Source organism: Oratosquilla oratoria, chromosome 37 (assembly GCF_046742065.1).
Source record: "Oratosquilla oratoria isolate Oo_2021 chromosome 37, ASM4674206v1, whole genome shotgun sequence".
NCBI lineage: Eukaryota > Metazoa > Arthropoda > Malacostraca > Stomatopoda > Squillidae > Oratosquilla > Oratosquilla oratoria.
Genome location: NC_134813.1, coordinates 19,497,634 through 19,521,136, shown reverse-complemented (window position 1 = coordinate 19,521,136; position 23,503 = coordinate 19,497,634). Strand labels below are relative to the sequence as shown.

Below are 23,503 nucleotides of genomic sequence, written 5' to 3'. Positions count from 1 at the left end.
GCTGACAACTGATTGGCTGCGAGCGAAGTGAGAGTGGTGACATCATGGCAACAGAGACGATTTATTGGCAGAGAGTGGTGACGTCATGGCAAAAAGGAGATGACTGATTGGCTGCCAGCTAAGTGACAGTGGTGATGTCATGGCAACGGAGACTACAGTACTTATTGGCCGAGAGCGGTGATGTCATGTCGCTTCAGCGCGTCCAACACGACATCACGGTGCAAAGGAATCAAATTAGTTTTATTCTGGCTAAAGACAGATTATTTTATTCATCTATTTATCACATTCTTTTGATAAATTAAATGTTAAAAAAGGCATTTATTCAAAGCTTAACGTGTGACATCATGTCGCGTTGCTTTCTGAGCTCCTGACAGAACCTCACGAAAGTAAGTAGATAAATAAATAAATAAACAGTATTCAAATGTCTATACAAGTTTAATCATAGGTTACATGAAGATCATCAAACGTCTATAAATGTTTGTGACATGACATAAACGATTCAATTTTTTTTATTGCCTTTATAATTGACCTAATGAGAGAGAGAGAAAGAAAGAGACGACGGGAGAATTAGCCGACAATGTTGGGAGACTTTGGCGACTCCTTTTGGAGACTGAAGACTCCTTTGTAATACTTCAAAGTTGAATAACCGTGGAATTTCCGCAGGTCCTATGTGACATGACATAAACGATTAAATTTTTTTTATTGCCTTTATGATTGACCTAACGAGAAAGAGAGAGAGAGGATGGGAGAATTTGACGACAACGTCAGGAGACTTTGACGACTCCTTTGGGAGATTTTGAAGAGTCCTTCGTAAATCCCGTGGAATTTCCATGAGTCCTGCTAGTAATATAATAAATAAAATAAATGCATAGGTATACTTAATAAACAAACGGGTAAATAGTAAATAATCAATTGACAGATGCATTATATGAAAAACAAGCAAATAATAAACACAAATAGCAAACACAGAATATAAAATAAATGGCAGTTATTACGGCATCTTGCTTAGGTGTTCATCAAAACGAATCTTAAAGCTTCAAACTGAACTACATTGCACTGCCTCTGCAAGAAGTTTATTCCATTCATTAACCACATGGTTGGCAAAGTTATTTTTTACCCACTTCCAAATGAAATCCATTTCCTGACCGTTTCAGACCATTATTTCTTGTTGGATTCTCATTCAGTGTAAAAATAATTCACTTTTGATGTCAATTCCCTTTAGAATTTTAAACTTGTATCAAATCACCTGAGTCTACACTTGTTTAGGGAAAATAGATTCATATGTTTTAGTAGATTTTCATATTTATTTTTTATATTTGAAATCGGTTTTGTGGCTCACTGTTGTACTTTTTCCAATCTGTCAATGTCTTTAATGAGATTCGGTGACCATTCAGAAAGAGCAATTCCAAATGTGGATGAACTATTGATTTGTATAGCTTGTTAATGAGAGATGGACTCATGAAGTCAAAAGAATGTGCAGTCAGTCCTAGAATCTTGTTTGCTTCCTCAGAGGCTGAAAAACACTGCTTAGACAATTTGAGATCATTACTGATAATAATGCAAAGATCCTTTTCACTATCCACTTATGTTATGAATTTCCAAATAATTTGTAATCATACTTACTGTTATTTTTACCAATGTGCATAACCTTGCATTTACTTGGGCTAAATTTCATTAGCCACTTTCCAGACCATTGCTGTAATTTATCCAAATCTTCTTGAATATCTAATTGGTTTAAGTGATCATTTGCCATTCTGCACAGTTTTGTATCATCAGCAAATTTGGAGATGGTAGATTTCAGTCCGTGGTCAATATTATTTATATATACTATGAATAGAAGTGGCCCAAGAATGGAACCGTGAGAAACTCCACTTGTAACATTTTCCCATATAGAAGTTTTTCCATTTAAAACAACTTTTCAATCATTCAACAATTACTAGTCCAACTTAATAGGCTACAAGTTACTCCGTGTGAAGCTAGTTTAGTGAGTAGCCATTCATGGGGGAAGGCATTAGGTGTACCCGAGCACTTGTATTTTTGTGGTTGCTCCTTGAATTTTTTTGGTACTGGGTGACCATAGTGTCGCAGCATACTCCAGTCTAGGCCTTGTTAGTATGACTAATATTTTTTTTGCCATATCTTCATCTGAATAGGTAAAAGCCACCTTTATTGATCTTAGCAAGTTGTTTTTGTGTACCAGGGGACAAGTCATTTGAGATAATTGCTCCCAGGTCTTTTTCAGATCCCACTTCCTTCTTTTGTTCAAATTTTATATTTTTTCTGAACTCCATTATGTTACATTTCTTAATGTCATAGTCTACTTCCCACTTTTGACTCTGTTTCCAAACCTTGTTTAACCCCTTCCATACGGTGCCACCTGCGTAGGCGGCATGGGGAGCAAGTGGATACGCGAGGCTGCCATATCGGCGTCTTGATTATATTTATTATAGTTGTCCCTGCGTAGCTGACATACTCTCTAAACTGGCTTCATCACATTTTCTATGGTTATCAAAATTCACGGGTGAAAGAGAGAATGATCGATATAAGCAGTGACTATTTTTTATGTGATTATTATGACGCAACATCATACGGCTGGCAGCTAATGCTGCCCGCGAGATTTTGGCCCGGAGTGAAGTGGTTAAATCTCTATAGTGATTCACACTGTTTTGGTTCTCACTTTCCTCAGCAATTTAGCATAATCTGCAAAGAAGCTCGTGTAACATTCCAAATCTTCATCCATGTCATTCACATAAATAGCAAACATTATTGGAGCCAATACTGATCCCTGTGGAACTCCACTAATCACCTCCAAACCTGAACACATTCTCTGAGTACTACTCTCATTTTTCTACCATGCAAGAAATCCTCCATTCAGTTTAGTAGGTTACTTTGTATCCCTCCTATCTTTTCCAATTTTTTAAATAGTTTTTTCCGGTATTTTGTTGAAGGCTTTTTGTAGTACATGATCTTCCCTGTCTGAATCCAGATAATAAGTTTATTGTATTGTTTTCTTCTAGGTGTTTTATCAGTCTAGATAATTTTTTCACAATTTTTGGCTGTAGTGTTTGTAAGGGAGACCAGTGTGTAATTAGTTGGTTCTTTGTTTCCTCCTTTGTATATTGGTACAATGTTGGAATTTTCCCAGTCTTGGTATTTTCCTTTGAGTGAGTAACTTGTGTTGTATATTTTGTCCATTAGTTCTTTACATTCTTTTAGTATCCAATTTGTAATTCCGTTTGGGCCATGTGATTTCCTAACGTCAAGGTTTGTTAATTGATCCATTATTTTTTTGTTATTTAACACATGGGGGAGATTGCACTTCACTTCCTTCGTCCCAATGCTGTACTTTTTCTCTAGTGAAAACAGACTTGAAGTGATAGTTTGATTTAAGCCATTTCTAGATCTGTGTATTTATTTCCATGGCATAGTTTCCCCATTACCTGTTTGTTTTTAAGTTCACCATTTACATACGTATAGAATAGTTTGGGTTACTCTTTACATTTTTCTATGATGTCTTTTTTGTAGTTTTTTTCTTTGCGCACTTTTACATTAATTTCTATGGTTCATGTATATATGTCATTTTCCAGGTTTATCTTTTCTCCAATTCCAAGCTTTATATCTCGTATCTTACGCCTTGCTGCATCTTCTGTTGAACCACCATTTAATGTACACCTCTTGTTTGTCTTGTTTCTTGTTTTGGATTCAGTATCTTGTTTTCTTCCAGATGTTTAATCCATCTACTTTTCATAACTTTTTCACATTTTTTATATAGTGCTTGTAAGGGAGACTGGTCAATAGTTTGTATTGGGTCTTGATCTCCCCCTTTATATATTGGTACAATATTTGTATTTTTCCAATCTTGCGGTACCTTAACTTCTTTGAGCGAGCAATCTGTTATTTTCTATATTTTGTTCGGTAGTTATCTATACATTCTTTGTGTCCAGTTGGTAATTCATTTGGGGCTGTGGGATTTTCTGACATCAAGGTTTATTATTTGGTCCCTCGTTTCTTTGTCACAATTATTTCTTTCATGGGGGGGAGGGGGAATCTTTCTCCTTTTCCTTCATCCCAATTGTGTGTATTTTCATTTGTGAATACAGATTTAAAATGTTGATAATTTCAGACATTTTCTACATTTATATATTCTGCATTCCCTTGACACCGTTTCACCAATTTCTTTTTGTTGTTTAATTTACCATTTACATATTTGTAGGATAGTTTGTGTTGATCCTTACATTTGTCTAATGTCTCATTTTTTTCCATCCCTGGATATTTTTGCATATTTCTTAGTTTGATATATATATATATGCCACACATATATATATATATATATATATATATATATATATATATATATATATATATATATATATGCCACACATATATATATATATATATATATATATATATATATTATTTTTTTTTATCTCCCCATCTTTTCCAAGCTTTCTCTATCTTTTACCTCGCTACATTTTTTTGTTGCACCAGAATTTAATGTACACCTTTTCCTTTTTTATGTATTTATCAGTTCCTTCATTATAGATTTTTTAACATCATTTCTCTCCCATCTTTGTTTCTTTGTTAAAGATCTCCCAATTCACTTTTTGAAAGAATTGTTAGTTTCTCAAATAAATTTCCACTTTTAGCTTGAACTTGATTAGTATTTGGTCACTCTCCCCAGTTGGTGTCTTGTATTCCATTTTATCCACAATATCAGGCTGACGTAAATATTAAGTCTAATTTTGATGGTTCATTATTTCTATATCTGGTATTTTCTTTTACTCGTTGAGTCATTGTGTATTCATTGGTCATGCCCAGTAAATGTGTGTGTATATATATGTTTATAATGTATATATGTACAGTAGAACCTCTACTTACGATTGCCTAAACATATGAATTTTCCAACATACGATGTGCAATTCAATCTAATATTTGACTCTACACCCGAAGTAATTTCCAACATATGAAGTCATTGAAGTTTCACATATATAAGCTAAGTTAGTTTAAAGTTCACCTAGTGTAAGTTAGAGTAGCCTAAGTTACGATACGTATCTGTCACCACCTCTACCCACACCTACAGTCTCCTGCATCGCCAAGCCTACATCTCCGGTTGCCTGTTTCTAAGGTAAAGTGACAAAAACCCCTTTTTATTGATTATTTCCTTATCTATCATTTTTTTTTTTTTTACATCTCTTATAAACAATAATGAATTTGTTTTATTGCTATGTGTAATTATCTGCAGTACAGTATTTATTAAGGAGTTATCATAGGTTTATGGGCTGTGGGACGAATTAAACGAATTAGTGTATTCTTATGGGAATATTTGATTTAACATACGACCATTTCAACATACGAAGTAGGTCCTGGAACAAATTAAATTTGTATGTAGAGGTTCTACTGTATATGTATTTGTTTATGTATTTACCTAGTTGTATTATAGAGGAAGGGAGCTATGCTTGTAGTGAAGTCTTTGTATCTCTCATCATCTAGTTTGTTCTTAAATTCTTGTATGGTTTTTGCACATACTATTTTTTCATCCAATTTGTTCTAGACATATATCACTGTGTGGAAAACATTAATAAATCTCTGTCAAGGATTTCCATACCTTTCATAATTTTGTAAATGGCCAGTAGATCTCCTCTTTCTATTTGTTCCAGGGTTGTTGGTTCCAGTTTGGACAACCTTTGTTCGAATGTCAATTTTGAAAGTGTTGGTGCCATTTTTGTCACTGCTCTTTGTATTCTAATTTCTTTATATTCTTTGTGTTGAGTGTCCATAGTGTTGCAGAATTCAATCTTGATCTTATCAGTGAGTCTTTACCATTTCCTCATCCTTGTAGTTAAAGGGCACCTTTATTGATCTTAGTAAATTGTAGGTTTCTCCAACTATTTTGTTCATATGCTTGTCTGGTGACATGTCTTTGTTAGTAATTACTCCTAGGTCCTTTTCAGAGCTCACTTTTTTTTTACTTCCTTTGCACCAATTTATATTGCCTTGATATTTTATTTTTACTTTTTCCATACTCCATCATACTGCATTTCTTGATGAAGTCCACCTCCCACTTTTGGCTCCATTTCCAGACTTTGTCCAGACCCCTCTGAAGTGATTCAGTCTTTCTCTGTACTTATTTTTATTTAATAGTTTTGCACTGGAGATGTTCTAATAATACAGGTTAATCACTTTGAAGGGAAATGACTGTAGTAGAGCATGTTTGTGTATGATAGTGTAAAATTACACAAGGTACACATGGAACGTGAGGAAGAGTGTGAATGTGTTAGGTGAAATGCCTGAGAAGTATGGTAAAGTTTACTAGACTGGATAGAGTGAGAAACGAGATGAGGAGAACGGGGATGGAAAGAGTTGGGAGATGGGGTTGATGAAAGTATTAGGACACATGGAAAGTTAGTAAAGAGAGTAGTAAGAGGTGTAGAAGGCAAAAGTGGAAGGAGTGAACATGAGGGAACGACCGAGGATAAGATGGATGGGGTAAAAGGGGCATTGGTTAAGAGGGGAATGACTGTAGAGGAAGGAAGGGAGAAGACAGAAGATAGGGGTGAGTGGAGAATGGTTGTGTATGGATGATGCTGTGATGCATGAAAGGAAGTGGGTGGGGGATGGGGGGGTGAGATAGTATATGTGAATATTTTGACGCAGTATGTGTGAATATTTTGTCGTCTCCCTTCCTTAGCAGAACGAACTCTTACAAATAAACTCGCACTCGGCCGACCTGTTAGTGCATGTGTCAGACACACCGTTCATACAAGTCACCAAAGATTAACAAATCTAATCATTAAAGGTAGATTCGCCAACAATAGAGAAATTAACTTATGAAATTGTCTTGCAAACAAATTGTGCAAGGTTTGCTTTAGGCATAATCAAATTAAGTTTTCGAAAAACTTTGATCCAAGTAAACAATCTCAGTAATGGGAAGAGCTAATAACTTGTAGTTCGAAATTAATCATAATCCGTATATTTAAACAATGATCACACTTGAAATCTCATTGGTACACTCCCAGATTAACTCCCGCCAAGGGGCTTAATCAACTGAATAGTCTTTTCGTAATATATGTACTTGGACTAAGATGAGAACTTGAAATAATTGAACTTCACCTGTGAACGGGTCTCTGGTGCCGCAGAAGCGTTGCTCCTCAACCTCGAGGTAGTCGAATATGCAGCGGCCCTCCTCGAGGGAGAAGTTCCTGAAGGAGAGACTAATCTTGCAGATGGTGGGCGTGGCCTTCCGGATGCGGTACATGCACTCCAAATTGTTGGGGTAGTTGTTGGGGAACCCGGGAGACCTCAAGTTGAATGACCACGCGTTGATGGCTCTGTAGTGTCAGGAAATTTAATCAAGACGTTTTATTCTATTGGTTTTATTTATTATTATTATTATTATTATTATGGCAGAGAGGTGGTCTTGGCTTGGAAGATTTGAAATTGTGAATAATTGATAATCTATAGCAACGTTTGCCACGTCCCTTCATCGAGGATGGGGCCAAAACGAGACAAACCCGTGCGGAGTCTTGATTCTTTTAGAAGTTTCGGATTTTTTCTTTTGAAAGTCTTAACAACATGACGAGTGAACGATGTCTTCGTGATTTTAAACGTGGAATCCCCATATTAAATTGGTGCGCTGCCAAGATAAGTAGGACAGAGAATATCGTATTTTTGCTAGTATAAATTGCGATTTAAGTTAAACTCGTTCCGTTAGTGTGTGTGTGTGTGTATATATATATAAATATATATATATATATATATATATATAATATATAATATGTATATATATATGTATATATATATGTATATATATATATATATATATATATATATGATATTCATTCTAGGGGTGGGGCTCTTACTAACATTGCCATCACCAGTGCGTCCGTGTTGGCGCCACTAGCCTGTTACATGGCACAACCGAAGAGAGCTCCTTCGCCAGCCTGTTACCCGTCTCCCGTGTTGGCACCACTCACCTGTTACAGGGCACAGCCGAAGAGAGCTCCTTCGCCAGCCTGTTGCCCGTGTTCCCTGTAGCTCTTCGCCCGCAGTCCTTAACCTGCTTCCCCTGGATGAGGAACCCGGAGGCGCCGTGTCCAAAGCCGGAGTGGAACCGCACCGTCAGGACGGAATGAGTGAAGGGGAAGACTGCTGCGGGAGGAGGAGGAGGAAGGAACAGAGAAGGGAGTTATGTGTGTATGAAGGGGCTTCGGGAGGGGAATGGTGAGGGTACCTCGGCTCCTCTGGATGTGTGAAGTGCCACAGGGTTGGGTGACGTAGCCTCACGGCAGAGAAGATTAAGGGAAAAGTGTCGCACCGTATGGAAGGGATTCAGCGAGAAGGGATGTAATCTCTTGGTAACTAAGGGATGCCAAAGGGGTGATTTGGCTTGGCTTGGCGGTAGCAGCAGCAGCCGCCGCCATGTTAGGAGAAAAAGTACCACCCTTAGAATGGGGTTAAATTTGTGTCCAAACACGGTTGTTGGGGTTTAGGGGCGAAGAGTTTGGATCGGGGAATTGTAAGGGATTTGAGAGATGGATGAAGGGCTGGAGGAAGAATTACAATGGGTCAGGGATAGGGGCAATGGATAGAGAGAATAGGGGCAATGGAGGGGGGAATGAAAGAAGTGGAAGTGGGTTTGTAGGAACTAAAAATGGCCCATGCATTGTTAGGATCATGTTTGAGAGAGCTGCACAAGGAATTGAGAGTGTGATAGTACCTGTCTCTCCGCGCAGATATCTGCCGCAGAGTGGCTTGCCTCCGATGGTGAGCGTGTCCTCGCCACAGTCGTCCCCGCCATTGTGGGTAATTTCGATGACGTCACGAGGTCTGGCGATGTCGAAACGGTACACCAGAATCTGGACGCCACAGATGTCCGGGGATCTTCTGACGATGTCGTACATGCACGTCACGCTGGAGGGAGGAGGAGGAGGAGGCGAAGATCATGTTGGAAGGCCAGGTTGAGTTCGTGGGTGGACATGGAAGTCTCGTAAGGCTCTTTTCTCACGTATCGACTTTTCGCCGTGCGCCATCCATGACACGACGTCGTGCTCCCGAATAATCATGTGTGTTTGGATGCTTTCATATTTGGTTATGATGTGTGAAAGAGTCCATAGCCAACCAAGGTTATATGAGAGCACGGCGTCGTGTCGTGGACGGCGCATGGCGAAAAGTAGATACGTGTCAAACGAGCCCAAGTTATTTTCTGTTCACATAGATCATTGTTTGACAGGACACAACTCGAAGTTGTCATGTGATTTTATAAGATAACTTGAGCATGAGTAATGTGGCCAACCACCGATAATATTTGTGTAAAATTTTTTTTTTTGCACATTCAGAATTTTCTCCTTCAACTAATGAATAATCATAATCGTCTGGCGTTTACTAAAATAGACATGGAATGTGCAAGAACACGATATGCAGATATATATATTATACGCGCGCGACTGTGTGCAAGTTCTCCCATACTGACTGAGCGGAAACTAAAAATGTGGATGAAAAGAGAAGACGTAAAAGTTTTACAGTAAGATATCAATAAAACAAGAATCTTTAAGGAGCTGTCGATTTAAAGACCATAGCTCAGCATCTACATCTACACTTACTTGTTAGGGTAGTTCCTTGGGTACTTCGGCGAGCGGAGGTAGAAGACGGAGCTCGTTAGGACCTCGTCGCAGTCGACGTCGTCGTCGCCTTCGGCTGAAGAATGGCGGAAGACAATTTATGTATATATACTCGATAGTTCTTTTTCTGAACTCGGAACCCCCCTGTAGTCAGGTTAACCAGTTGAGCATTCCTAAGTTTTATTCGAGTACCCTTGGTACAGAAACTCTGATATAGAATTTGCATGGGTGTATGAGGGCATTTGTTTTTGCTTTATCATTTGTCTGTTTGATTTTCATTTATCATTAGTTGTGTCAATTATTATTATTTACCGTTTACCTGTTTGTTATTCAACTATACCTATGCATTTATTTATGTATTTTGTTTGTTGCATACATTATTATAGTTTTTTTATAATTATTATTTTTTTTTCTCCGCATCCGACCTAGATATGGACCAAAAGGTCTCCTATCGGCATGCTCCGCCTTTGTAATCCTTTGTAAGTGGGGGAGGGAAAGAGGTGCAGGGAGATGGGTCGTGATTCATGGAAGAATGAAGCCAGTGACACTTAAACACAAAATAAATGTTGCACCAAAGAGCCATTTCACCATAAATTAAGTGCCTTTGATTTTGGCGATTGTAACGCTATCCCAGAGAAATGTATCGATAGGATTGGGACGAGGTCATCAGTAGGCGGCACCCACCGTGGAAGAGTGTGATTGGCTACGTCAGAGATCAGGTGTCATGATGCGAACCATAGGGATTATTTTAATATGATTTTTGTATAATCTATATTTCGTTAAATTTTCGAATCGGCCATACCAAGGGCAAGCATGAGCGAGCGACGGTTACGAGTATGAATTTTCAAATTCCACCCGATGTGGACGGTCGTTAATGACGGTTGATCACAAACCTGTGAAGTGCGTGTGCGTCAACGTAGTGGATATGCCTGGTGTCTTCCTGTTCAGTCCCGTGGGGACAATCCTCGTGTCGTGTACTGAAGAATACTGCAGGATCGTAATTTGTTTTATTATTATTATCTTTTTTTAGTGGGAGGGGGGTGCTGATCCGGTTTGTATGTTTTAACACTACAAACAAGTTTGCTCGCACGACGGTACTGTGGTTCTGAGTCATTGTCATTTTAGAGTAATACAGTCCTGAGTTGTCAATAAACCGAGAGAGCCGATGGACGGTCGTTCCCAATTACACGTACACCTACGGGGTACACAGGGGTACTTCCACTTCTGTACTCGTACAGGAGCTTTAGTTTAACAGTGCGATGCTTTTGACGTACGAGTGTTTGTCGCAGTATTCTTGCACAACTTCATCTTTGTAGAAGAGTCCGCAGGTGAGACGGTGGCTGGGAAAGTGATCTCGAGATCAGCTGTCACCGGGGAGTGCTCAAGAATGTCTAGTATTAAGATGTTGTAATTATTTCATATTGGAGGGAGGGTTGGTTCCCTGTAGGGTGTGCTCTGCCATTGTAAGACGAGGCTCTTGCTGATTAGTTTAATTCTTTTGTTGGCACCCCGCGCGGCACGCAAGACGGCGGGACCGTCAAAAACGTTGTCACGGTGAACGTGCTGTTGCCAACAATGCCTTCTGTTGTTGAAGTGTGGAAAAAGTTTCCAAAATTTCCTCTTCACTATAACAGTGTTATTCTTGTACGATTTTTTTCTTTCATTCTTTTTCGGTATTTATGTAACTTGTTTTCGCCTTGCCTTGGACGGAAAGGTCTTCAGCCAGCGTGCTTTCGTAGCGTATTCTATTGCCAAGGAGTAGTAAATCTCATTCTGTCACGATTATTCCTCTTGGCACAAAGAGTTAACAAGCAGTAATAACTGCTATTAACCTCGACCCAACTGAGGAACATTGTCTGGTTTCTATTCAGTTGCTGGGGTAGAGGGCTTGGCGCGGGATATGTATGATTATGGGTATTATTAATGGTCAACAAGTCAAGTTGTCTGCAAATCGAACCCCTCAGTCCATGCTAGTGTTGTTGACATACCAGGCCGACAACTTGGCGTTGAAGTCACCATCTAGGATAAGGTGCTATGTGAACCTTGTTCGGCCGCCGCATGGCCACCATCATGTTGCACTGTCCGGTCATGACGCACTGTATCCTCCCCCAGCAGTCGCCGAGGACAGCCATGTTGTCGAAGCTGAAGTATTTTGTGCACTTGAAGCAAACTGATTACTATGACTCCACACGTCGGAGACGTGAGTTTATCCTTTCAGTTCAGAGATAAACTAGTAAAAATGTCAACAGTAAAAGGAGGATTACCATTAAGGCGACGAACAACGTCTTGGGTTTTATTTTTGTAACGTATCTGCAATCAGTGTTGTCATCTTCAGTGAGTCTACATATGTGCAAAACTACAATTCAAGCTACAAGAATCTGAGGCACCTCTGGCACCTTACAACGCTTAAAATTTTATTCAACCCCCCCCCCCCCCGGAGACAAGTATTGGAAAGTGCTGATCCATTAATGGCATGTCATGAATTAGGTAGTGTATAATTGACGAGGTTTGAGAACGTGGGAGAAAGTTCAAGGACCTAAGTTGGTTTCTGTCGTCGGGGAATTGACCTTGTTTATCCGGTGGTACTAGGGTCACGTGACCCATTACCGCTTTCACTACAGCTCTGCTGACCTGTCCCTAACAACTTCCTGCCATTGTTATTAGTACCTAAAATGTCTTCAAAATTATTCCTCGTATCGTTGCTTCTACCTTAGGCGACCAATGGTCGCCTTCCACTTCCTTCTTGTTTGAGAACATTTTGGGTTTTCTTCCGTTCTCGCTTAGTTTTGCCTTCTGCTCCTCGCAATCTCCTAATCTCAACTTCCTCGTGATTGTTCTCTCTATTTCTTGGTTGTCTTTAGGTTCCCTCTTCACTGTCACACAGAGGACTTGTGATTTTCCTTTTTTTTTTCGGATCTCTCGTTTTATTTTGGTAGAGTCCATTCCTTCCATCCATATAAGTCGAATTAAAATATCCTAACCCCTAAATTTAGACATGAATTTTCAAAATGGCGAAGATTTTTACCTAAATCCCTATGTCGGCGACCTAAGTCTTTGTCTAGAATGTCTAGACATAAGCATTTAGGTCGCCGACATAGGGATTTTGGTCAAATTCTCCCCCATTGTGAAGATTTGTCTAGATTTAGTGGTTAGGATATTTTATAAATTCGGCACCAGGTGCCAGCCCCCAGGGACCGCACCCTTCATTTGGAGGTGGGAGCGTTTTATCCATTTGAAGTTAGAAGCGGTGAATGGTCATTTCTATTTCGTTTTGATGCAATTCACGAACATGTCATTAAAATGGCGGACACGTGTTACACGTTATGGTGTACGTGTATATCTCAAAAACGCTATACAACAGTTGCCACCGTCACATACGCAACTCAAGTGAGTTCGTTTGATAAGAAACGACTTGGGTTACAACCTTTTATTTTACGACTCTCCAAAGGATTACAAAGGAGGAGCATGCTGACAGGAGACCTTTTGGTCCATAACAAGGTCGGATACGAAAAAATATGATAGAAAAATAAAAATTATAGTAATAAATAAATGCATAGGTATAGTTAAATAATACAGGTAAAAAGTTAATAATAATCAGTTGACATAATAATAAATGATAAGCAAATAGTAAACAGACAAATAATAAACAAATAATATAGAATAAATGGCAGGCAATACAGCATCTTGCTTAGGTGTTTATCTAAACGAATCTTGAAGCTTCGAACTGAACTACATTGCAATGCCTCTGCAGGAAGTTTATTCTATTCATTAACTACACGGTTGGCGAAGTTGTTTCTACCCACTTACAAATTAAATATATTTCCTGACAGTTTCAGACCATTTTCTTGTCGGATTCAAATCGTATGAATTTTGTCATTTTTGATGTCAGTTCCCTGTAGAATCTTAAAGACGTGTATCATGTCACCCGAGTCTACGCTTTTTTAGGGAAAACTAATTCATATGTTTTGTTGATTTTCGTATGATTTATTTTTTATATTCGTAATGAATTTTGTGGCTCGCCGTTGTACTTTTCCAATCGGTCAATGTCTTTAATGAGATTCGGTGACCATACGGAAAAAGCATATTCCAAATGTGGACGAACTAACGATTTATATAGCTTGTTAATGAGAGATGGACTTTTGAAGTCGGAAGCTGGCGCAATAAGCCCTAGTCTTGTTTACTTAGAGACTGAAATATACTGCTTAGATGATTTGAGATCGTTACTGATAATTACGCTGAGATCCTATTCACAATCCACTTTTGTTAACGAATTTGCAAATAATTTCTAATCGTATTTGCTGTTATTTTGACCTATGTGCATAACCTTGCATTTGTGTTAAATTTCATTAGCCACTTTCCAGACCATTGCTGTAGTTTATCTAAATCTTCTTGAACATCTAATTCGTTTAAGTGATCATTTGCCATTCCGCACAGTATTGTATCATAAAATTTCGTGATCATTATAGTTTATTCTATGAATAGAAGTGGTCCAAGAACGGAACCCTGAGGAATTCCACTCGTAACATTTTCCATCTAAAAGTTTTGCCATTTAGAACAATTGTTTTCGATTATTCAAGCAATTACTAGTCCAACATAATAGGCTACCACTTATTCCGTGTGAAGCTAATTTAGTAAGTAGTCTTTCGTGGGGGACTTTATCGAAAGATTTTGCAAAGTCTTGATATATTAAATCTATTGTTTATTTCGTCATAATTCGAGATGACTGTTGTAGAATTTGAGCAAGTCACGCAAGAAAGTTTCTATCTGAATCCATGCTGGCTATCATTTATTAAACAGTTACTTTCTAAATGATGTTCGATAGCACCACATTTCCTACGATTGAAGTCAAGCTTATAGGCCTGTAGTTATTTGGTTTCTTTTTGTCACCTTTTTTGAATATGGGAGTAACGTTAGCAAGCTTCCATTCTTTTGGGACATCTCCGTATGATGGATTTCTTGAAAATAATTTTAATGGAACAACAATCTTATTTTTCATTTCCTTTAAGATTCTTAACTTTGATTTTTTTTCTATACTTAAATATATATATATATATATATATATATATTTACCGTAGTAAGTTCACCCTAGTTTGTAGTTCACTTTAAGGTGTTTCGTTTACGAATACCGAGCTAAAAGAGTTGTTTAAAATATCACATTCCTTTGCGTCATATTGAAGTTGAATTGCGAGCAAAGAGGAATTAAACCTGCACGAATATTAGACATTGTTGAACTATCCTTGGGAAGTCTAGAATACTGTAAGCAAGTCATCCAGTTTTTCAAATTAATAACATTTAACGAGAATCTTGAATGACGAAGGTTTTAATTGTTCCCGGGAACCCCACCAAAAAACACTTGTGATCTCTAATTTCACTTGAGCATAGGGTTACGTGTACATTTCCAAAAATTTAAACGTTTAAGAATACAGCAGAAACCCTAGCGACACGTCACTCAAGAAGGCGAAAGTCAAGAGCCGGGGTGGGAGGGTGGGCATCCGGGAGGGGCGGGGCAAGGTGACGTCATCCCAATTAGAGAATAATTAGTGACAAATGTTAGTTGTTACAATACCCGGAGGTTTGAAGGCGAAGTGTTGTTACGAGTGTCTGGGCCGTGGACGACGATAAAGACGCCATCCCTTCAATACTGTAACAGGTCGTTTGTTCCGACACGAGCGATTCTACCCAGTGGGGCTATCACACCGGGTTAGTTTTCCTTCAACATCCAAACTTCAACCTTTATTTGGATAACTGGAATAAGACCTCGGTTACAGAAATCTAGACTTCTCTAAGAACATTTCGACAGTGTCTAATATTCGTTTAGATTTACAATTTTGGATCATTATTTAGCTTTGCTTTAGTGGTGGTTGGGGACGAATTTAGCGGTCCGAAAGGGGGTCCTGGTCACTTGTATATACCCCCCGGCCCTACTCCCTATGCCCTTAGGGTATAACAAACCCCTCCCCAGCCCCGTTTATTTATGTATTTATTTATTTATTTATTTTTATATATTTTTTCTATTTTTTTTTTTTTACTTGTTTATTATTTTTTTTGCGTAATATCGCCCGTTCTTGAACGAGAACGAAATCCGTAGCGCGTCGCAGTATTGAATGAAAGGCCAACGGTGTCGCTATAATAGCGGCGGCGACGCCGAAAGAACGGAGGCGTTGAGTGCAAGAATGGACTATGCGCAGTTGGAGTGATGACTTCATGTGGTGTTCAAGGGACAATGCCAGCTGGAGACCTTGTGGTGGTTCAGAAATAGGACCATCTCCATACAAAGGAGTAGAAATTTGTAGCGGTTTTCTTGTTGTAGATATATAGAAATTATTTTATTGTACTGGCAGTGACGATGGTGATTATTACATTATTTATGGGAGGGGGTTGTCAAAGGTAGAGGGCTACCATTTCCTCTTCTCGTTCTTCTCTTCTGTTCCGGACTAATAAAATGTGTGTGTGTGTGTGTATATATATATATATATAATATATATATATATATATATATATATATATATATAAAATGTCCTTGGCCGTACCGCGCTTCAATTTCTGCATGTTGGCCTCCACGGGACTACCGATGTTGATGGCTTAGAATTAAAGTGCATTGTGGTTGGTAAAAATGTGTGTGTGTGTGTGTGTGTATATATATATATATATATATATATATATATATATATATGTATATATATATACAGTATGTATGTATATATATAATTGTGTGACGACACTCCTTTACCGCTCAAACTTCACCTTGTTAGTGCGATGCTGACCCCCAAAGGATAGAAGTTATGGTTATCAGCATCAAAATACAATACTCTCTTTAATGGGGCGGATTACCATGTTCAATTTCTCGTTTCGTTTGTATTGTCAAACACTTTCTCTAAAGTATGATTAATAGACGCTGAAGTCGATGTGAAGTTGTCGGTAACTGCCAGGAGTGTGTACATCCGCTTACTGTCGCGCGCGATTCATCATGGTCTTGGATCACGTGTTGGACTCGTGATCGACAGTTACTAAATTCCCGGATGAGAGCTCAGAGCTCGTATGACCGATCTATGGGTAATACTGTGACGTTACACGCACACACACCCAACTCCCCGCCCACGAGAGTTGGAGTAACAACCCACAGCGCAGCAATACTGAAATTATTTCAGCCCTGGGCGGGATTACAACCCGGACCGCCGTAGTGGCAGGTGAGAACTCTAACCACTGCGCCACGAGGTTGTGTGTGTGTACACACTGTCTTCATTGTAAACGTGTCTGCTGTTCACCACGCCTGGAATCACGTGCTGGACTAGTGATCGGAAATTGCTACATACCGGCTAAGAGCCCCAATAGTCCAAATAGTACGTGATCTGTTGAGGTCATTGGGCTGTTTTCCCTCCTGCCTCCAACCGCCATTTGACTAACTAGAATATAACTTAGCTTGCAGAAGTCAAAACTTCTGAGAACATTTCTAGTGTTTAATATTCTTATAGGTTTACAGTCTTGGTCAGTCATTGAGCTTTGCTATGACAGAAATTTGATATTTGAAAAAATTTAATACTGTAACCGAAGTCGGTCTTACTCGAACGAACACTTAATTGTCGACGCTGGTGAAGTCCGTGGAACCTCAGTTTGGTAATTCCTTTAGTGTACACAAGTCTAGGTTACACGATTTCACATTGCACGCACACTCTCGCGTTCGCGTGAGCACGCATACGCACACCCACAGGAGAATAGACGTTTGGAACAGGTTAGATGAGAATGTGGTGTGCAAAAACGATACACCAATTTAAAAACGGTGTAGATAAAACGAGATGTGGAGACGGGATACTACGAGCATAGCTCCCCTTCCTGTGAAATACAACTAGGTAAATACACAAACAAGGTGTCAGGAAGTATAGCATTCCTCGTGGAAGAATGGACTTGTGAAACAAATTGGATGAACATGTAACCCAAACCAACACAAACATTCGAGGCAAGAAGGTTCGACATGTAGGAAAGGAGACGGGACGGGATCTCTTGAGCATTGTTCGAACCCTGTAAATACTCTCCCAACTCGTTGCCCAGTAGAACGGGGTGCCGACTTGTAATGCTTTGATGCCTTTTCAGCCTAGGGCGGGAGACTTCGAGACCGCTGAGTTAGCAGTTGAGCGCGGTACTTTTACAGACTTGTGTTGCGAAGTGTCGGGACGTTACCGTTTGGCCGGAAGCACGTCACGTGCCGCGCCCAAAGCCCGAGACGCCAATGTCCTTCCCGACCTCCCTCCCTCCATAAATACCTTAGTCCTTCCTAAATAGTCGCTCGACAATTGACAGAACTCTGACGGGTAGACGGGTTGAAATGGTCAAGCGAGATTTGAAAATGGAAAATGTGCGTGTGTGTGTGTGCGTGTGTGTGCGTGTGTGTGTGTGTGTGTGTGTGTACATGTATATACAAGGGTATACATATACATACACACACAAACACACATGTATATATATGATATATATAATATATGTATATATATACACACACGTATATTATATATATATATATATATATATGTGTATATATATAATTATATATATATATATATATATATATAATGTATGTATACAGTAAGTTTGTGAATTTCACCGACAAACTTTAGGAATTTATACCCTTCATCGGTAAACGCTCATAATCTAGAGACGCAAATTTGCTTTGCAAAGAGTGTGATGGCCCAACCGAACACAATACTCCGCCCTTTCCCCGTTCCCCGGGAAGGAATGAGGCACCGGTGTTAGGTTGGCAGCAAAGTGTACTGACTTGGGCTCCCACATAGTTTGCAAATAAAGTGTTGCATTTCATTGTAGATTATTGTGGATTTGTTTTTCGAAGGAGGATATATTCCTAAAGTTTGTCGGGGAAGTTCACGACTTTTGATGTATATTTAATACACATCTTCCCTCGAGGACAAGGGTAGGATCCCAACCTAGAATGAATTATTGTAAGCTCCATAAGGCGGTATCACACTGGGGTACTTTCGCTCCAACTGTAGAAGCAGATTTGCAGCCCGTAACTTTCGGGGAGGAATCTGATATGCTGGAGATTTTTTAAGGAAAAAGAATGGTTTGCTATGGTGATTTTACGGCCTTTTTTCCGAGGTGGGCGGTAACGCCAGTCGAAGGTTGGAGGGAAAATAGCCCAGTGTGATAACACATTTACACGTCTTGAAAGCTGTTTGTTTATTATTTTACTATACCTATGCATTTATTTATGTATTTTATTTATTTACATTATTATAGTTTTTATTTATTATTTTATTATTTCTTTTTTTCGCATCCGACCTAGATATGGACCAAAAGGTCTCCTGTCGGCATGCTCCGCCTTTGTAATCCTTATATAGTTTACCCTTTATTGCCCACTGCAGGATCGGCCTATCCTCTGCGTGAACAATAGATATTGTACCTCAGCCGAGGTGACAACTTATAGTTAATATTTTGGATAAAAATTATTGGTTGATGCTAGAAGTCGCATCTTAAGTCTTGCGGGATCGAGAACTCCCTCCCCCCCCCCTCTCTCTCTCTCTCTCTCTCTCTCTCTCTCTCTCTAAATTATTCTTGCTTATTTTTAGTTTGTTTCGGGTAGGAAAATATAGATGTACCAGAACTTTTTCTCAATTGTATCATATACAAACTCGCTGATACAGATCTAAACCTTTCTTATCTACTTTCCTCAGTCTTCATAACTCTTATCCTATTTGCACGCGCGATGTGTGGTTGTAACGTTTGAATTGTTTATATCTACGCGTGCGCACACACACACACACACACACACACACACACACACACACACACACACACACACACACACACACACACACACACTAAAATATGTTTTGGATATAATTTCGGCTCTAAACTAAAGGAAAGTTCTGCTTACCTGCAAGAATGAAGTCTTCGTCCACGACGCCGTCGAGCATGAGAACCTCCTTGAGGGTCATGCTCGGGTACTGCGGTACGGTGATGTGGTCGATAGCGTCCGTGCCCTTTCCCGGATAGAAGAGCAGGTCTGAGTCGGGGTTGAGGGACACCTGAGCAGGAGGAGGAGATGGACGTCGAGGAGGGAAAGAAGGGAGACTTGTAGGAGGGACAGGGGGGAAAGTAGGAGTGGGAGAAGGTGGAGGACTAGGAAGATGTGAAGTAAATGGAGTTGGAGGAAGAGTTATCTCACGTGGGTCGTGTCGAGATCCTCCATCGAAGTGAGGTTCCCTCGTGAGTTCGAGTCTTGGGTCGAAGACAAAGAGCGGTGGTTCCGTGTTCTTGGTCGCTGGGGCTTCGATGATGGGCTCGGGCGAGAGGCGCATCTCTGCCTCGGGGGGATTCTCAACCTCGTCCCTCTGGAAGGCCTTGGAGTTGAAATCTCCCCCCAGAAAGTCCTCGGGGTTGACATCCCCCCCCTGGAAGTCTTCTGGGTTCACCTGAAGGTGCGGGAAGTCGAGGAACTGAGCGGGTTGGTTGCTGGGCAAGGCGCTGCCGGCGACGTCGTCCCGGCCGGAAGACCTACCGCCGGCGCCGCGTGCTGCAGGAAGGGCGGGTCTGCTTTGGTCTTCGGGCATGGAGGGGGAGGGAGACTGGGAACTGGAGGACGAAGACGAGGGGGAGAGAAGTAGGGGTACCTCGTCCTCGTTGGAGGAGGGCCTGGGAGGGTCCACGTGGGTTGGGGCATCAAGGACCTTCGCAGGGATGAAGTGGCTCCCATCGAGGAAGAAGTCGCTGCGGGCGATGCTTTGGTCTCGAGATGACGTCGGTTTCGGCGACATGACGTAGTAGAGTAGCGTCAGGATCGATAACTGTTGTCGTATCCGGAGTCTCATTTTTGTACGTTTGACCTTCAAAATGTTCTTATACGTATGTTTTATTTTAGTTTTAGTTTCATGTACACATGCGCATCAGGTTTCTGCAAACGATTGGAAAAAGTTACAAGTTTGCTCAGCATTGGACATGCGCTGATTATTCACTGTTGGATTTCTGAAGACGTGTCATTAGTTTTGTTCCTTGTCACGCCGTGTAATTTTCAGTTAGATTGACTAGTTTTCTCAAGACGCCGGATTTAACAATTGTGTAATGTTAAAGACCACCTGTAATGCAAGAAAAATCGCTTGTACAGTTTCCCATTATAGTTGATTGAATAATTGTGCTAATTTAACATTTATTTATATACTTCTATATGCAACAGTGCCCGTACTATTAGGAAAAGTTTTTAAACTAACGTAATAATGTGACCATACGTTTCATAGTTTTCATACGCCGTGGTCGGGTCATGTTCTTAGGAATATTATGGCTCGTACAAGCGTCAATGCACAGGGTGACCGATGCTTTGCGGAAACATTCGATCACCCCTTTTGAGGTTCGGTACCCTTTGTACTGGGATGTTGTACTGTTTTACATGTTGCCCACCGGTACATACGGATGCATATGTTCATGCATATTTCATAGGCAAGGTGTTTGCTCCCTGCCTTGGGTATTTGTACTATGAAAAAAACAAACAAGTTATGGATAGGACCATTGCCTTTGCTACGTGTTTTAACGCTTCCTAAAGGAATCTGGACCCCCGCCCTCCACCCAATGGTTAGGAGGTCGGCAACCTTCTAGGTGGAAAAGAAACAAAGAACGCACGTGTACGTGTGCGTTCGTTTTATGTGAAGTGCCTTACCACCGGAATTTTGAGAGGCAGGATCTACTACATATCACTTGGTGTGACCATACTTGCGAAACCTATCTGTCATCGCACAGAAACGAGTTCTGTCGTTTCGACACTTCCTTGTGTCCCTGTCGAGACCAAGCGGTCGCCGAGGATTGTGGCCAGAACACTTCTACGAGAGGATGGGTAGGGACTCTATTAAAGGGTCCGTTAGGGAAAGAAGATATACATAGTTATATGGTCTTGGAGTACGTATTGGGCTTGTGATCACCTTAGAAGCAAACCTCCCAGACAAGAAACTGGAGATTAAATATTGTCCAGTCTGTCGATTTGTATTTGTTAGATATGCGTGTAGTTTTGTAGGAGGGGTACGTGTCTTTTGTGGACGTGTGAAGATGTTTGGCGAAGTGACTCATGTAAAATGTTTGGCGAAGTGACTCATTGGTGGATGGGCGGACAATAGTAGGACGACCGAAAGATGAGGACAAAATGTAAGGCGTGAGGAAGCGATAAAAGTGACGCAGGGCCGAAAGAGATGTCGAATGCTATACAAAGGAGATCAGGAAACATTAAGGGAAGGACAAGGAGGGAGGAAATGAGGTGAGAAGAGGGAGATGACTCGTCGTTCTGCTTCATGTAATAGGCGAGTTGGGTGTTAGGGAGGGAGATGCTGTTTTCGTATGAAGAGAGTATTTCAGGTCGTGGGTGCAAAGAAAATTGGTCCATTAAGCCATAGTCTATTAGTTTAAGAAAATAACGCATGCGCACGTAGGGTACGCGTACCAATGGAACTTGCCCTATGCAGACTCATTTGACATAAAAAAAAAAACTTCTACCTGCCGATGGTGAATAGATAGGAACATAATTATAGGCTCAAAAAATCACTTGACAATCCCCTCATAGTGACATAGTCTTACCTTCCTAATCCAAATAGGTATGTGACTGCAGGAGATGAAATAAAAAGTACTGTTTTTTAATCTTTTCATCTCCTGCAGTCACGTACCTATTTGGATTAGGAAGGTAAGACTGTCACATTATGAGGGGATAGTTAAGTGATTTTTTGATTCTATTATTATGCTCCTATCTATTCATCATCGGCAGGTAGAAGTTTTTTTTGTCAAATGCGTCTCCATTGGTACGCGTACCCTATGCGCGCGCACACACACACACACACACACACACACACACACACACACACACACACACACACACACACACACACACACACACACACCTTTTAATGATTATTACATTAGAAATATAAAATCCTGTGTTGCACATATCCCGTGATCACTTCATAGCTAACTCCGGCACTGTAAGGTTCTGTTGCATGATGAATAGAATCGTCTGGTATGGATTTGAACAATGCAAAATGGGTCATCGCGGGCGAAGGGGCTAGCCTAAATTCGGTAGAGGCATTGGTCTTGTCTGAATAATAAAATCATCTTGCGTCAGCCGTAATAAAGAATATAAAGATGGTCCTTGCTAGTGGAGTTAAACGATCGCTGTTAATGCCTTGAACTGGATAAATTGTTTGGTTTCTGGGCCCTTAGGTAGGAAAAGGGATGATCTGATTCTGTGCCCGTTAGGTTTTAGTAACGAATTCCCGCTGTGGCGCATCGGTTCAAGTTTTCGTGGTCCAGACCCAGGTTAGAATAGTGTGCTACCGGAAGCGCGTGCTCGACTTGGCAGTCTTTGTTTACAGGACCAAGGCGACTTTCTGATTAACTAAAATATATGTAAAGCGTCCAGTAAAGTTCAGTGCACATAGGGTGTCCCTCAGTTAAAAAAAAAAAATCCTGACGGCAGCCAGAATTAGCTATTGATTATTAATAGGGGGGAAATCAAGAATAATTAATCCAACAATAAACCTTATGTAGAATGGCTATCCTGACTTGTATTTAGGTAGTTTGTCTACTTCGGGTTGTTCACTGTTAATGTTTTTTCACCACAATAAATTTGTCGACACCCCGCGGTCGTTTTCTTCTTACCAGAGAGTGGGTGGCGACCACTTCACACGCGCGCTAAGGACAGACTCCAGCGATGTTCGTCGAAGAAAGCCACAAGTCCTACTCAAGTGTAGGGTGGAGTGTTTTTTCACTTAATTGCTTATATACCGGCATTGTGTCGAGAAGCGGATGGAGTGAAGGGAGGGGAGGAAGGAGGTAGACGTAGAGGGAGTGGGAGGAGGAGAGGATAAGGGGTTGAGAGGATACGAGAGTTGGCACTTTCTCTCAATGAT

General features: G+C 40.4%; 1 protein-coding gene across 1 annotated transcript in view; it reads right to left on the bottom strand.

The window, feature by feature from the left end:
• The window catches only part of LOC143019366 (cubilin-like), a 37,965-nt gene extending 14,665 nt beyond the window's left edge, over nt 1–23,300 (bottom strand). The window contains exons 1-6 of the mRNA XM_076175004.1: nt 23,253–23,300; nt 19,501–20,698; nt 9,600–9,693; nt 8,717–8,910; nt 7,974–8,148; nt 7,111–7,328 (exon numbers count right to left, since the gene is read on the bottom strand). Of these exons, the coding sequence (XP_076031119.1) occupies nt 7,111–7,328; nt 7,974–8,148; nt 8,717–8,910; nt 9,600–9,693; nt 19,501–20,434 (1,615 nt within the window). The 5' untranslated portion in view covers nt 20,435–20,698; nt 23,253–23,300. The remainder of the gene's footprint in view (nt 1–7,110; nt 7,329–7,973; nt 8,149–8,716; nt 8,911–9,599; nt 9,694–19,500; nt 20,699–23,252) is intronic.
• Between the last annotated feature and the right edge of the window lie 203 nt (nt 23,301–23,503).